The sequence below is a fragment of the Hoplias malabaricus genome, chromosome 15 (genome assembly GCF_029633855.1).
Source record: "Hoplias malabaricus isolate fHopMal1 chromosome 15, fHopMal1.hap1, whole genome shotgun sequence".
Lineage (NCBI taxonomy): Eukaryota > Metazoa > Chordata > Actinopteri > Characiformes > Erythrinidae > Hoplias > Hoplias malabaricus.
Window position 1 is genome coordinate 17,039,386 of NC_089814.1, and position 13,200 is coordinate 17,052,585.

General features: G+C 35.4%; 1 protein-coding gene across 1 annotated transcript; it reads right to left on the bottom strand.

Moving 5' to 3' along the window:
- Positions 1–1,283: 1,283 nt before the first annotated feature.
- slc29a2 (solute carrier family 29 member 2) lies at positions 1,284–7,147 on the bottom strand. Its single transcript, XM_066646291.1, has 13 exons — positions 7,053–7,147; positions 6,044–6,079; positions 5,806–5,884; positions 5,545–5,693; positions 5,312–5,451; positions 4,844–4,978; positions 4,053–4,150; positions 3,623–3,701; positions 3,376–3,500; positions 3,147–3,255; positions 2,966–3,051; positions 2,624–2,826; positions 1,284–2,195 (listed from the first exon to the last, which is right to left on the bottom strand). Exons 2-13 carry the CDS (start codon positions 6,064–6,066, stop codon positions 2,084–2,086), a joined length of 1,338 nt encoding a protein of 445 aa, XP_066502388.1. The 5' UTR covers positions 6,067–6,079; positions 7,053–7,147; the 3' UTR covers positions 1,284–2,083.
- Positions 7,148–13,200: the final 6,053 nt, after the last annotated feature.

Below are 13,200 nucleotides of genomic sequence, written 5' to 3' on the forward strand. Positions count from 1 at the left end.
TTACACTAACCAATCCACATCATTGAATTCAGGTGTTCCAATCACTTCCAAGGCCACAAGTGTATAAAACCAAGCACCTAGGCATGCAGACTGTTTTTTCAAATATTTATGAAAGAAATATGTATTGCTCTCAGCTCTGTGAATTCCAGAATGGTACTGTGATAGTGTGCCACCTGTGCAAGTCCAACAATCTCCTCACTACTAAATATTTCAGTCAACTCTCAGTGGTACTATAGCTAAAAGCTTTACATTTTGGTGGCCTTATTTTTCATGATTGTGAATCATTGTGAATTTTTAGGGGGGGAGTAGTAGCTGCAAATTGTCCATTTTAAATGTTGACAAATTAAACCCCAGTTTATGATACATTTCATGCGGTTTATGGATCTACATATGGAAAAACTAAACAATTAAATTAATGAATATTTTTAATGCATTGCCAAACACTAAGCAAATAGAAAAGGAACAATTTCCCCCCCTATCTTCCCCAGATACAGTGGACTTGCCAATCACAGAACATGTTTGTTGTTGTCTGTGATGGTGAATAAATACAATTAGCGACTGTTGCTAGCATGCTGTAACAGTGGTGTTTTCTATACAATGTTTGACCCATTTTCTAGTGTGGAATGTGATTTAGCATCAAAACAATATCATACCTTTGAGTACTAGAAAACAATGTAACAATTATTCATGTTCATAAATATTGCTTGCTTAATATCTGAGATGATTTATTATTATGCCTTACTTCTGTGAAATTTTAAAATAGGGGTCAGCACGGTGGTGTAGCAGGTAGTGTCGCAGTCACACAACTCCAGGAACCTGGAGGTTGTGGGTTCGATTCCCCCTCCGTGTAACTGTCTGTGAGGACTTGGTGTGTTCTCCCCGTGGGTGAGAAAAACACACATTGGTAGGTGGATTGGCGACTCAAAAGTGTCCGTAGGTGTGAGTGAATGTGTCTGTGTTGCCCTGTGAAGGACTGGTGCCCCCTCCAGGGTGTATTTCCGCCTTGCGCCAATGATTCCAGGTAGGCTCTGGACCCACCGTGACCCTGAATTAGAAGCGGTTACAGATAATGAATGAATTTTAAAATAGCCAGTACTTCTTTCATACAGTTTATGTATTCACTATAAATAACAATGTAAAATAACATGACACATTAATGAAGGGTAAAATTCAAAATCCCAGCACTGAAGTTTTACAGTTTATCCCTTTTTTAATTATATCAGTGTGGATCACACACAAAATAGAATCAACATTTTAAAAAAAAAAAAGTTAAAAAGCCAAACAAGAAATAGTACATCAGTGATAAAACCATATAAATCATATAAACAAACACATATATAAACAACATATAAAACACAATTAAAATAGTGCAATAAAGATACAAAAATAGAAAGGACAAGAATTATGGCTCATAATGCCAAACAGGAAATGACCAAATGAATGCTTGTTTTTAATTTAATTGATGTAAATGATATTTGAATGTTAATAGTTGTATAGTGTCTTAAATGCAATTGCGTTGTAACTAGTTTTGCTTACTCAAGTATTATATTGTATCACATATTTTACAGCTTGGGACCATCCTGAATATTTTAAGAATATTTTAAATTCCAAGATTACTAATGAAATAAGGAATCTTCTTTTACAACAAATCAAATACAACATTACAACCACCTTGTTGTTTCTGCTCTCACAGTCCAAACTCTACAATACAGACTGTAGTGGCATTAATGTTATAGCTGATACATGTACATTTAAGACACTAACATTTAATAGTTACAACTTTATTACTATTACTGTAATAATGTGAAGTATCATAATTGCAGAAATAAAGATCAGCTCAGCCACCACAGACTATAGGAACAAAGAAAAAAAATATGTATAAATTAACAATGAATATTAGCAGTGCATCAAAGAATATTAATTACATATTATTCACATACATGTTTTTGGACTGTGTCACATTTCTTCAAAATACAAATGAAGAAATTTGTCAGTTGCTGTTGGTTCAGACAGTCAAAATGTGTACGGATAGCTCCTGAGTCTAGAATAGGTATTACAGTAATAGTAATAAAATTATAAGTAGCTATATAAGCATTTTCAAGATGAAAGAAAGTGCAGCTCCAAGGGACAGCCCCAGGGCCAGAAAGAAGGTCATCAGAGCCCCAGTCGTCTCTGCATCTTTAGCTCTCACAAACCTAGTGAGCAAATAACAAATCAACATAAGAGTATGCCACTACTAAGCCTCACTGTGAATTAGTAGTAAAATTCAGTCAGCATGAGAAGTCTAAACAAACTGCACAATAACATATTAACAATCAAACTAAATCGAGAAATCAAATGCAACTTTAAAGCAGCTATTAGTCGTTTGTCCTGTAATTCTCCAGATAATGAAACAGCTATTATACTGATACATAGTGGCCAGGAAATATCAGAAATTCTGTGCTAAACCTACTTTAAATAAGACCACTCACATGTGGAAGATTAGTTTTATGGAACAAATACTGTTTCATTTAGAAATGGAAAAAATGGACACTTCATCTCATGTGAGCTGTGTAAAAATCACTTTCATAAATATTGTTTGCTACTTGGCGTGTAGACCACTGTGAAACTTATTATTACTTACTGTGGTGCATAGGACATGCAGAGGCAGGCAAAGTACCCATTTGACATAGCAAACAGTGACATGAAGAGAATATACACGAATTCATGCTTGAAAACTCCTGTCAGATTGTAGTAAGACGGTGTAATATTGCACATCATGATTGCAGGGATAAAGATCAGTCGAGCCACCACAAGGACTGGGAACAGACAGCTGTCCTTTGAGGGCTATAGGAACAAATAACAAGTGTTAGTTTCCCAAAAGTGAAAAAATTAGGGGCTGGAGAATTCTAGCATTAAACTTTCCAACATAAACATATAAATCAATGAATATTAGTCACACAAATAGTTACATAACACGTCTTACCCACTGCACAACTGAGGTGACACTTCGACCAATCCAGTCCATTATGTTGAAGACCAGGAAACAACAGAGTGCAGTAAAAATTTCCGCTGCAAACATAAATTTTAGTCATATATCCTTACTGTCGTCTTGTTTCAACTTTATGAAAATAATTAGTGTATGGCAGAAAGCAAAATAAACCCACCCCATTTCCCTGTAAATAAGGCATTTGGCTTCACAAGCACAGTGATGGCTGGGAAAATGGACAGAGTGACCATGAAAACACATGTCACACACAAGGCCATCACCCAAATCTAAAATAATAATACAATAACAAAAAAAAATAATTAATTAATTATAGACAAGTTTAAAAAAAATAAAACATTTTACAGTACATCACTGGTGCTGAATTATAAGAAAAATCAAAAAGTGACCTTTTTAAAGACCGCCAAGACTGTGGCCTTCTCTTGGCCCTCCTCTCCCTGCTTCTTTGCAGATTCAGGGTAAGGGTCATTTAATTTTCTCTTACTATTACATTCCATGTGTCCATTGACCTCCTCTACAGCAAATATACAGGAACCATCAGTTAGTCATTTTTTACCAAATGTATATAAGTGTGATATAAATGCATTAAATATAATATGCATTAAAATTTTTATTTAACACTCGAAAGAAACATACCACTTTTTTGTAAAAACATCTCAGTCTTAGTCTCCTCTTTGTCACTAGCACCATCTACTAAGTGAAGACGTGCGAATTTCTGAAATGTATATGAAAAGTTTTGGTTACTCTTACATATTTTCTCATACCCACTCATTCTGACACACGAACATAATGATCATTGTATTCCCACAATGTTTGGTAACCGTACAAACACTATGTCAAAATTTGTAAATATTCTTTGAAGGTGCACTCGTATACACAGAAATTTAGTTGTGTACCTGTTTTTAAGGTTGACTGCCATCTAAATACTGTATAATAAACTAAAGCCTTCTGAGAAGACTATTGACTGCAACAACACCAAAGATGTCCAAAGTACTTATTAACACCCTTCATTTCAAAATGCTGGAGGACTATGCAGAATACACACACACATCAGACAGTCACCTACCAGATGAGGCAGCAGTAAGTAACAGCACAGTGTGAGGAGTGTGGCAGCACAAGGAGTCACAAAGTAGCCCAAAGCTGCATTCTCATTGTCTGCTTCAGCTGGAGAGACAACCCAGGGAACAGATTTCAGAGAAACTCACAGAGGACCAGCAATACGATACATGTGTTATGATTCCATATATTGTAAGCAAAGCTATATGTATATTGCAATTTTTAGGGAAAGTGCCAAAGCATAAAATCTTTGTGCATAAAAATACACTTTTCTTTTAATCAGAACAGTGAGTTCTGCATGTGAAATGTGTTTACTCAAAAATGTTATTATTTATTTACTTTTAACCAATATATGCAACTGTTAATTTGTTACAGGGATTTTGATAAAGGTACAAGCAGATATCACTGTTTGATTAAAAGAGTGTTTATTAGTTGAAGCCCTGAGAGCTGTTCATGACAACTCTCAGAATGTCTGTATGTGTGAGCCTTGTTTTCCCTTCAGTACTTTAAATGTGAATTACACTCAGCAACAAATCTGCCACAAATCTTAGCATGTAAACCATTAATTAAAATTGATACTGTGTTTTTGAGAGTCAGTACAGTATTGCAAGACATAATTTAGTGATACTCAAGTGTAATGATTTTGTCTTACAACCCTAAAAATACAATTTGATCACTTATAACTTGCAGGGTGGATGCTAAATGTAGAAAGTTGAAATCATATGTTAAATCTGTTATGTGAACAGTTATAATTTGTAATGTATAAACAGGTTTCTTAGGTTTTCTTAAGCAGCCACTCACATAACAGGGAGATCAACATGGCGATGGCTGAGAAGATACCAGCCACAGCTTGGCCGCTCATAAAAAAGGAGCTGTACCTCTGAGGGAGCTTCCCAACCAGACCAAACAGACTGCCCTGCAATACTGCACCGAACACTAGAGAGAGAGAGGGGGAGAGAATTGTTACAATTGTCCTGTCATACATTTTCTCGTTGTTAAATTAGCACAGCTTAATAATTATTCATGCTGATGTAAGTTATGCTGATATAATTATGGCGTTATTACATTAGCAATATATGAGTTATCATGTTATAGCATTAACAAAATTCAAATAATGCTGCTAAATTACAGTATGCAACTTATACATATTAGTACAGTGACCATGATACAACAGTAATACTAGTGAAAATTTTATAAAATTAACAATATTAGTGGTAGTGTAAAATTGTCAGTTTGATCATGCCAAGCCATATAACAAGAAAAACATACTGTTGATGAACCAGATAGTTGTCATTGTAATGTTGTAGAAAAGGTCCTGTTCCATTTTCACCTTCACCAAAATGGCAGTGAGGATAAAGAGCATTAATATAAAGACCATGCTGCCAACTATCCTTATCCTCTCTGCAATGCTACAAATAGAGATTTCAGATCAGCACCGCAGAAAACACATCATGAGGCATTACTACTAGTAATTAGCCTAAAAAAAGTCACCAAATACTCACTGCTGATAGAGAAATGAATTGAGGAAAGTGAACAACAGTAAAGGAAGCTGAGAAATCAGCACACACATGTTGTTGAACATGTATGGGTCTCCTGAACCAGATGTGGAGACATTGCCTACTGTTGTTGCACTTAGTCGTTCGTTAAAGTACTGCAAAGAAAATATATAAAAATGCAAAAAATACATTTTAAAATGTAATTTCCACACATATGCTATAGTAGTGAAAACAAATGCTGTGTCAACAATGGCATTGTCCTCTTACAGCAAAGGCAGTTGTGAAGAAATTCCATGGAAGAAGTGTTCCCATTCCCAAAATGAACAGGATGATGGCCACAAGGCCTCTGTCAAAGGAACAAAAAAAGCTTTTCATGAAGTGCACATATTTCATGATGACAATAAACATAGCAATGGAAAAACATGAGGCTGTATACAACTACCTCCACAATTTCAATATACTTAAAATCGTTTTACCACTGTTTGTCAATTGCCTTTCTACTCACCTGTCATCTGATGAACACTTCATCTTGCACTTGTGTCTAAAAAAGCACAGAAAAAAATATCAATAATAGGAATAAAATGAGGCTCTTAATCAAATTTCATAATGACATCAAATATAGAAAAGGATTTTAAAATTGTGTTGAGTTACAGATCTATTTCTACCTGTGTTTACCAAACATTAGAAAGCTTACTTTTTATTTTTTCACTTCATCTCTATATCTCTGTTTGGTATTTTCCAGTAGCCCAAGGAAGAATAATCTCTAATGAGTAAAAAAAATCAAAGCATGGAATGGATATGTTTTTTCAGTCATGTCATTCTGTATGGACAGGTACTGTATAGTGGCACTAGTTGAGTCTACGCTGTACCTGTCTATACAGAATGGCATGATCAAAATCCACCCAATGATTTTTTTGTCCTACTGCCTGCATCACGTTATCTACTCATTTATCAACATTTTAAGAAGCAACGTAAAATATATTTCAGCATTTTAGAATCCCTCATGAGACAATACATTTGCACAATGTTAATTGTTCAGAGGACACATAGTTTCACTTAATCACTGAAACAATGTTTATTTAACTTTAAGACTTTAGACTGTTTGGCTAAATCAGAAAACACCTCATTAGTCATTAGCACAGACAAAAAGACCCTGGTGTAGCTAATGAATATTCTGTGATGCCCAGCTTTTTAAATCTATTACAGTAAAATCTGTGTTACTAAATCAACCAAACAAATATACATTACTCTACAAGTCTATTGATTAGTAAAATAAGACAATAAAGCAAAAACAGAATACAAATAAAAATCAATAAGGTGATGTTTACACGAATGACCACAGTATTTCAGTGAATATGTTTCGGACCTTTAAAACACACTCTTGTTTGATTAATAACCCTGTCTGCCCCTGACTGTACAGAAATACCGAAGTGTATAGCGTGTATAGCTCAGCTGTAAACTTAGCTATAATTATATATATATATAAAAAGCTCTTATATGTGAAAGAGACTCACCTCTAAACGCAGGTTGATGCTCTCTGTCACAGAAGCGGGAAAATACAAAACCCGGGAACCACGTTCAAAGTTGGCGGGCTGAAAAGGGCAGGATCTTGCTGAATCAATAACATTTTGCATTGGCCAGTCGTGGTCACGTGACACAGGCAGACTTCAAATAGTTCCAGGAAACTCTAAGAGGCCAATTTGAATACAGGGTCAGACAGAAACAGTGCGTCTTTTGTCATTAGTCTTCAATAAATGCACTGGTTTACAATATTTCTGTAGCATATCGACCTGTTCTCAACCTTGTTTGTAATGCTTAAACAATATTGTAAAGTTAATTAAGAGTGAATTAAAGCTACTGGTAAAAAGAAAATGCAAATATAGGCAAAGATTAATCCATAAGCAAACGAAAATTGAGCTATATTTACAATTAAGTGAACCAACTACTTTATTAATATATAATATAGGATTAGTGTGGAAATCTGGAGTTTGCCTCAAACATTTTAGACTCAGTTACAGTTCATGTTGCTCTGAATTATTAAAACATAATTACTAGTGATGTGTCGGTCGCGAACGAACCGGTTCAAAGAGCCGGCTCTTGTAAGTGAACGATGAGAGCCGGTTCCCGTCTAAGACCGAGCCATTGTTTTCTAAGGCTTGTCATTCAACCAATCAGAGAACAACAAGCAAAGGTACCAATCAGCGAAGAGTTATACCACCAAGCAGGGAGGGGAGGGGTGGGTGGCCGGATCAACCCCTCCAAGCTGAGACACTTGGTTTTCCTGAATGCCAATCTGCCTTCCAAAAAATAGTTGAAGAAAATGTTAAATCAGTTGTTTTAATCACTACCGTTAAAAGGCTGTTGTTTTGCACTGTGTAGAGTATTTGTTTATTTTATTTCCCAGACATGGATGATTATTTAATTTAATAAGCTATTTTGTAATAACTACCTTTTGGGTTCCATTGGCTATATTTCAGAGGTTACCGGTGATTTTTATTAAGGTGTTTAAATAAAAATCCAGTTATTTATACAATTGAATGTGTGAGTCCAATCAGTGAGTTATTACAAGACAGCCATAAAAACAATTGGCCATTGCAACACTATTTATTATTTGTAATATTGAACAATAATATTTTGTCCATATAGTCATGTAAAATGTAGGTAATATTGTTCTGTACCAGTGGAAATAAGTGGTAAAACAAAGAGCCATTTAGGAGCCGAAAGAGCCGGCTCTTTATGAAGAGCCGAGCCAAAAGAGCCGGCTCCCCAAAAAGAACCGAAATTCCCATAACTAATAATTACTGCTTTTTAAATGTGTACAGAGATCAGTATGTCTTATACCCTACGGTAGTGGTTCTCAAACTTTTTAGACCAAGTATCACCTTTTATTAATTACTATAATAATGACAAAAAATTATAGGATAAATATAAATAATTAGGTTTGTTAACGTAATAACAGAATGTTTTAAACACAATTATAAATTTATGAGAACATATTGAATTTTGGGGACCCCTCACAGACAGTCACCGGGAGCGGGAATCAAACCCACTTCAGATTTTCAGTTATTAATATATTTTTTTTAATTACATAGTAACTTTTTACTATTTTTTACATATGTTTTTACATTTTTTACATAGGATTTTTTCTCCCTTAATAATAAAAACCTTAATTTAAAAACTGCATGATGTGTGTCACGTTGCCCTGTGAAGGACTGACGCTCCCTCCAGAATGTATTTTCACCTTGCGCCCAATGATTCCAGGTAGGCTCTGGACCCACCGTGACCCTGAACTGGATAAGCGCTTACAGATAATGAAATGAATGAATGATGTTGTGTGTCACTCCCTTGTCCTGTGTCTGTTTTCCCCGCCATGTGCTCTCTTAGCACATGGCTCTGTTTGTTATTGTCCATGTCTCCGCCCATGTCCGGTGTTTGTTCCTCCTCCTTGTCCGTGTCTCATTTGTAGTCCTGCCCCCTCGTTATTAGTCTCAGGTATCCTTGTGTGTGTATAAGTCACTCATTCGTTTCAATTCCCAAGTCATGTTGTTCCTCTTCCATTGTTGCCATGTCATGTTACTCAGTCCGGTTTGTCTGTCTCTGTCGTTTCTTTTGTCATGTTACTAAGTGTTTAGTTTCGGATTTAGCACTGAGTTTATTTAGCTTTCTAGGTCTCTGTTATGTATCTCTGTTTAGGTCTCTAGTCTGTCTGTCTTTCCCGTTTGCTATAGTTCTCCATTTTAGGTTTAATCTGTCTATCTCTTTGTATTTTAGTTTAGTCTGCTTAGCTCCCTTTGTCTGTGTCTGTTAGCTCCTTGTGTGTTGCTTTTCTGTTGAAGTCCTTTTGTTTTGTTATTTTGTTTAAATAAATATACCGTGTTTTAGCATGTGCGTCCGCCTCCGTCAGTCCGTTCCGCAATCCTGACATTGTGTTTACTTGTGTTGTCTTTGACTAATATTTAAATTTGTTTAATGATCTGAAACATTTAAGAGTGGCAAACATGCAAAGAAAAAAAAAAATAAATCAAACACTTTTTCACACCACTGTAATTGTCATGCTTTTGCCCTGTTTTGTGTGTTGCTGCTTTGTTGTTCCCTTGTTGCCATGTGCAAAGGAGCACATGGCTCTGTGTTTTGTTTTGGTCCATTATCTCCGGCCTCTCGTCAGTGTTTCCACTGGTGTCTCTTTTGTTGCCATGCCATTTCTCGCAGGTGTTCCTAGTCTGTACTCCTTAGTTTCAGTGCTCCCTTGTCTGGTCTTGGGTGTAGATGTTTGTCAACCAGTGTTTTATGTATGTCTACACCAGTTCACGGCTGTTTTGCTGTTTGTTCTTGTTTTATTTTTTAATTCTTTAATTATGTGCTTGGTTTGCTCATGTTGTGCTTAGTTTTTGTTTTGTAAATAAAGTTTGTCTTTGCATGTACGTCTGCCTCTTCCTCCTCCCTACAGCCATGAGAACAATCTTAATGTGTAGTGTAAAACTGATATCAGATTGGACAGAAGGAGGAGCCAAACATGGTTTGCATGTGTATTTGCCATTTAAAACAGTATATTAAAAATTCACATCCAGCCAAGATATTATATCATATGTTTGCACACATAAACATATTTTACCATGCAATTGTTACCACAATTGATAGATCTCTTAAAACAAACAAAACACTAACCGAAATAATGGCTGGTTCAATTAAGTAGAGGGAAACCCTGTTATTTTACTTGCAACAATTATTCAAGGGGCCAGAACATGCTCTTTCTGTACTGCTTAAAAGTCAACTGATTACATTACATCAAATATGTTGGCTGGGAAAGCCCAAACAAACTGCAAATTAAAACAAACTGCTAATTAAAACAACTGCAAAAGTTTTTTTTTTTTTTTTTTTTAATGAAGCCCAGGTGTTGTTGTTTGATGGATGGTTTTGTGCTTTTACAGCTTATTTTAATTAGCAGTGCATTTGGGATTCCCCAGCCACCATACCTATTCTACATAACCACAAAAACAATTTGATGCCTGTTGTGTACATTAACTTAGCTTATATTGCAAGTAAATCCTAATTTCACATTCTCCACTCACAACTTTACATTCACTAACTGGAGCATCATCCTAGAATACATTTTCTCTCATTCCCAAATGGAATAAATCATAAAATGACATTATGAGAAGGTCATTTCCAGACTTTTCCTTGTTAATGCTTACTTTACTCACAGTAAGTGAATCCACTAACATGCCTAACACACTTGTTAATGGATAATATAATGATAATATAATGATAATATAAAATCTCATTCTATATGTCTATACTATTGCTGAATGATCTGCCATTGCTGTAAATAAAATGGTTAATTGGAGTGAATGGAGTTGACTAAGATGGAGTTTAAGAAAAAAAGATTCTGAGAATAAAGTCAGAATACTGAAAATAAAGTCGGAATAATTCTGAGATTCACAGCTGAAAATTCTGGAGAAAAAAAGTCATAATGTCAGAGTTGGTTGCCGGTTTTGGCCCAGTGTCATTTTGAACAACGGCCCAACACTGGGCTGAATGACTGGGTCCAGACTCAGCAAGCTGCTTTTAAAGAAGATGTTTTGACTTTTGCTATTTCATTTATTCATTCATTATCTGTAACCGCTTATCCAGTTCAGGGTCACCGTGACTTTTGCTATTTGTACATTTTTTATTCCAATAGGCTATATGTATGTATATGAAAAACCTTTATTAAATTAAAAATTAATTAAAATTAGAAACTAATAATAATCACTGATAAAGGTGGCACAGGTAGTGTCGCAGTCACACAGCTCCAGAGTTCAATTCCTGCTCCGGGTGACTGTTTGAGAGGAGTTTGGTGTGTTCACCCTGTGTCCGCAAGGGTTTCCTCCGGGTGCTCCAGTTTCCTCCCATGGTCCAAAAACACACGTTGGTAGGTGGATTGGCGACTCAAAATGTGTCCATAGGTGTGAATGAATGTGCGTGTTGCCCTGTGAGGGACTGACGCTGAGAGGTAGGCTCTGGACTCACTGCGACCCTGTACTGGATAAGAGGTTACAGACAATGAATGCATTAATGTATAACCACTGATTATACAATACAGTGCGGTTAATTATACATATTACACATTTAATAAACACAAATAAACTAATTATAAACATTATTTTTTTACATTTACTAGTAGTCTTTTTTTGTTATTCTATTTAACCACACACTGTTATATTCTAACTCTGGTTTTAAATAAGACAGAATTATACAATTTATTTAAACATTCTAATTATTTTTAGCTTGCACAATAAATAAGTAAATAAAAAAACTTTTTAAAAAGTATAGAATATCAGCTTTTGCAAATAATGAGTTATCTTTGACTATTACTGACTTTCTTTAACAAACAAAGTCTAGGTAACCATTACATTCTCACTTACTGAAATAGGTACTAAGGAATATTTTGGTAATTAAACTGAAAAAAAAAACACTATTGTGAAGTATAAAGAAATTAAACGTTATACTTTAAGAGATACAAGCTTTGTTTTATAAATTTCAGAGCCCCAGCAGATGCAACAAGGATGTATATATCTAACAGCATCTCTGATATGTCAGCATCTCCTTCTGTCAACTATTTTTAAAAGTCAGAGAGAGGAGACAAACTGCAACAGAACAAAAAGAAAGTGAACAAAGACCAATGCATAGCTATTGTTGTAAATTGTTTATTTTTTCCTTTAGTTGAATTGTACCATTTCTCCTGGCATTTGGACTTGTTTGGAAGGTCAAGCGCTCCCTAACCTTAACTCATCCGAAATGCTCAGTCTGTTAGACAAACATGGTTAGTTTTATGACAGTGCACCAGGAGCTCAGATGTTGTTTATGGCCTACATATGAATATGTTTGATGATAGTGATGGTGTGTTATGATAATTCATCCTGTTTTCAGATCCTGTTTCTGTTCTAGTGCATTATGATTAATCCATGTCTAAGGTTGCAAAATGGGGTAAAAATGTGTGTGCCTCTCTGAACAGACCAGACCAGACCATATTCTATATCAGACTTCATTCTGGAACCAGAGTGCTCAGTAAACAGCATTATATCCAGACTGATCCCACACTTCATTTCCTCAATTTAATACCAATGCTTAGAGAGGTGCAATCAACTAAAAAACAAGACTTTTAATTTAACTGATTTCCAAAATGGTGCAGCTACCAACCCTGCCACACAACAGTTCCCTAAAAAAGGATTAAAAAACAGAGACAGAAATCTTGAAGGACTTCACACTGATAAATGTGGGTAAATACCCAAACCCAACATCAACCCTTCCACACAGGAGACATTCTATCTTCAAGACTTTGTTCTTTAAAAAACTGAAATCCACTGGCACACTCATCTCTTAGTCCAAAAAAAGATGTTGCACTTAAAAGTTAATTCTGGTCCCTTTGCATATTTCAAGGTTAAGTGCATACAACAGTTCAAAAGCATCCTAAAAGCTGTGGTGAATTCAAAGACTGCCCATTACCAATTCTTCCTCGAACATCATGTTCACTGTCTGTGGTGTTGGTCATCCTCCATCATTTCCACAATGTTCATTTTATTCTCCTCTTGTGCAAGATGCCTCTGGATTGGTATCCTAAAGACATAAATAAATAAATAAATATACACAAACACACACATACACAAAATTATATCCAGTATT

Bases quoted from the DNA above. Each gene is read 5' to 3' on its own strand.
- slc29a2 (XM_066646291.1), bottom strand. From the start codon at position 6,066: ATGAAGTGTTCATCAGATGACAG. The intron at 4,151-4,843 runs GTGAGTGGCTGC...TTGTCTCTCCAG, and splicing joins CATGTTGATCTCCCTGTTAT to CTGAAGCAGACAATGAGAAT. The intron at 3,501-3,622 runs GTATGTTTCTTT...TATTTGCTGTAG, and splicing joins GATGTTTTTACAAAAAAGTG to AGGAGGTCAATGGACACATG.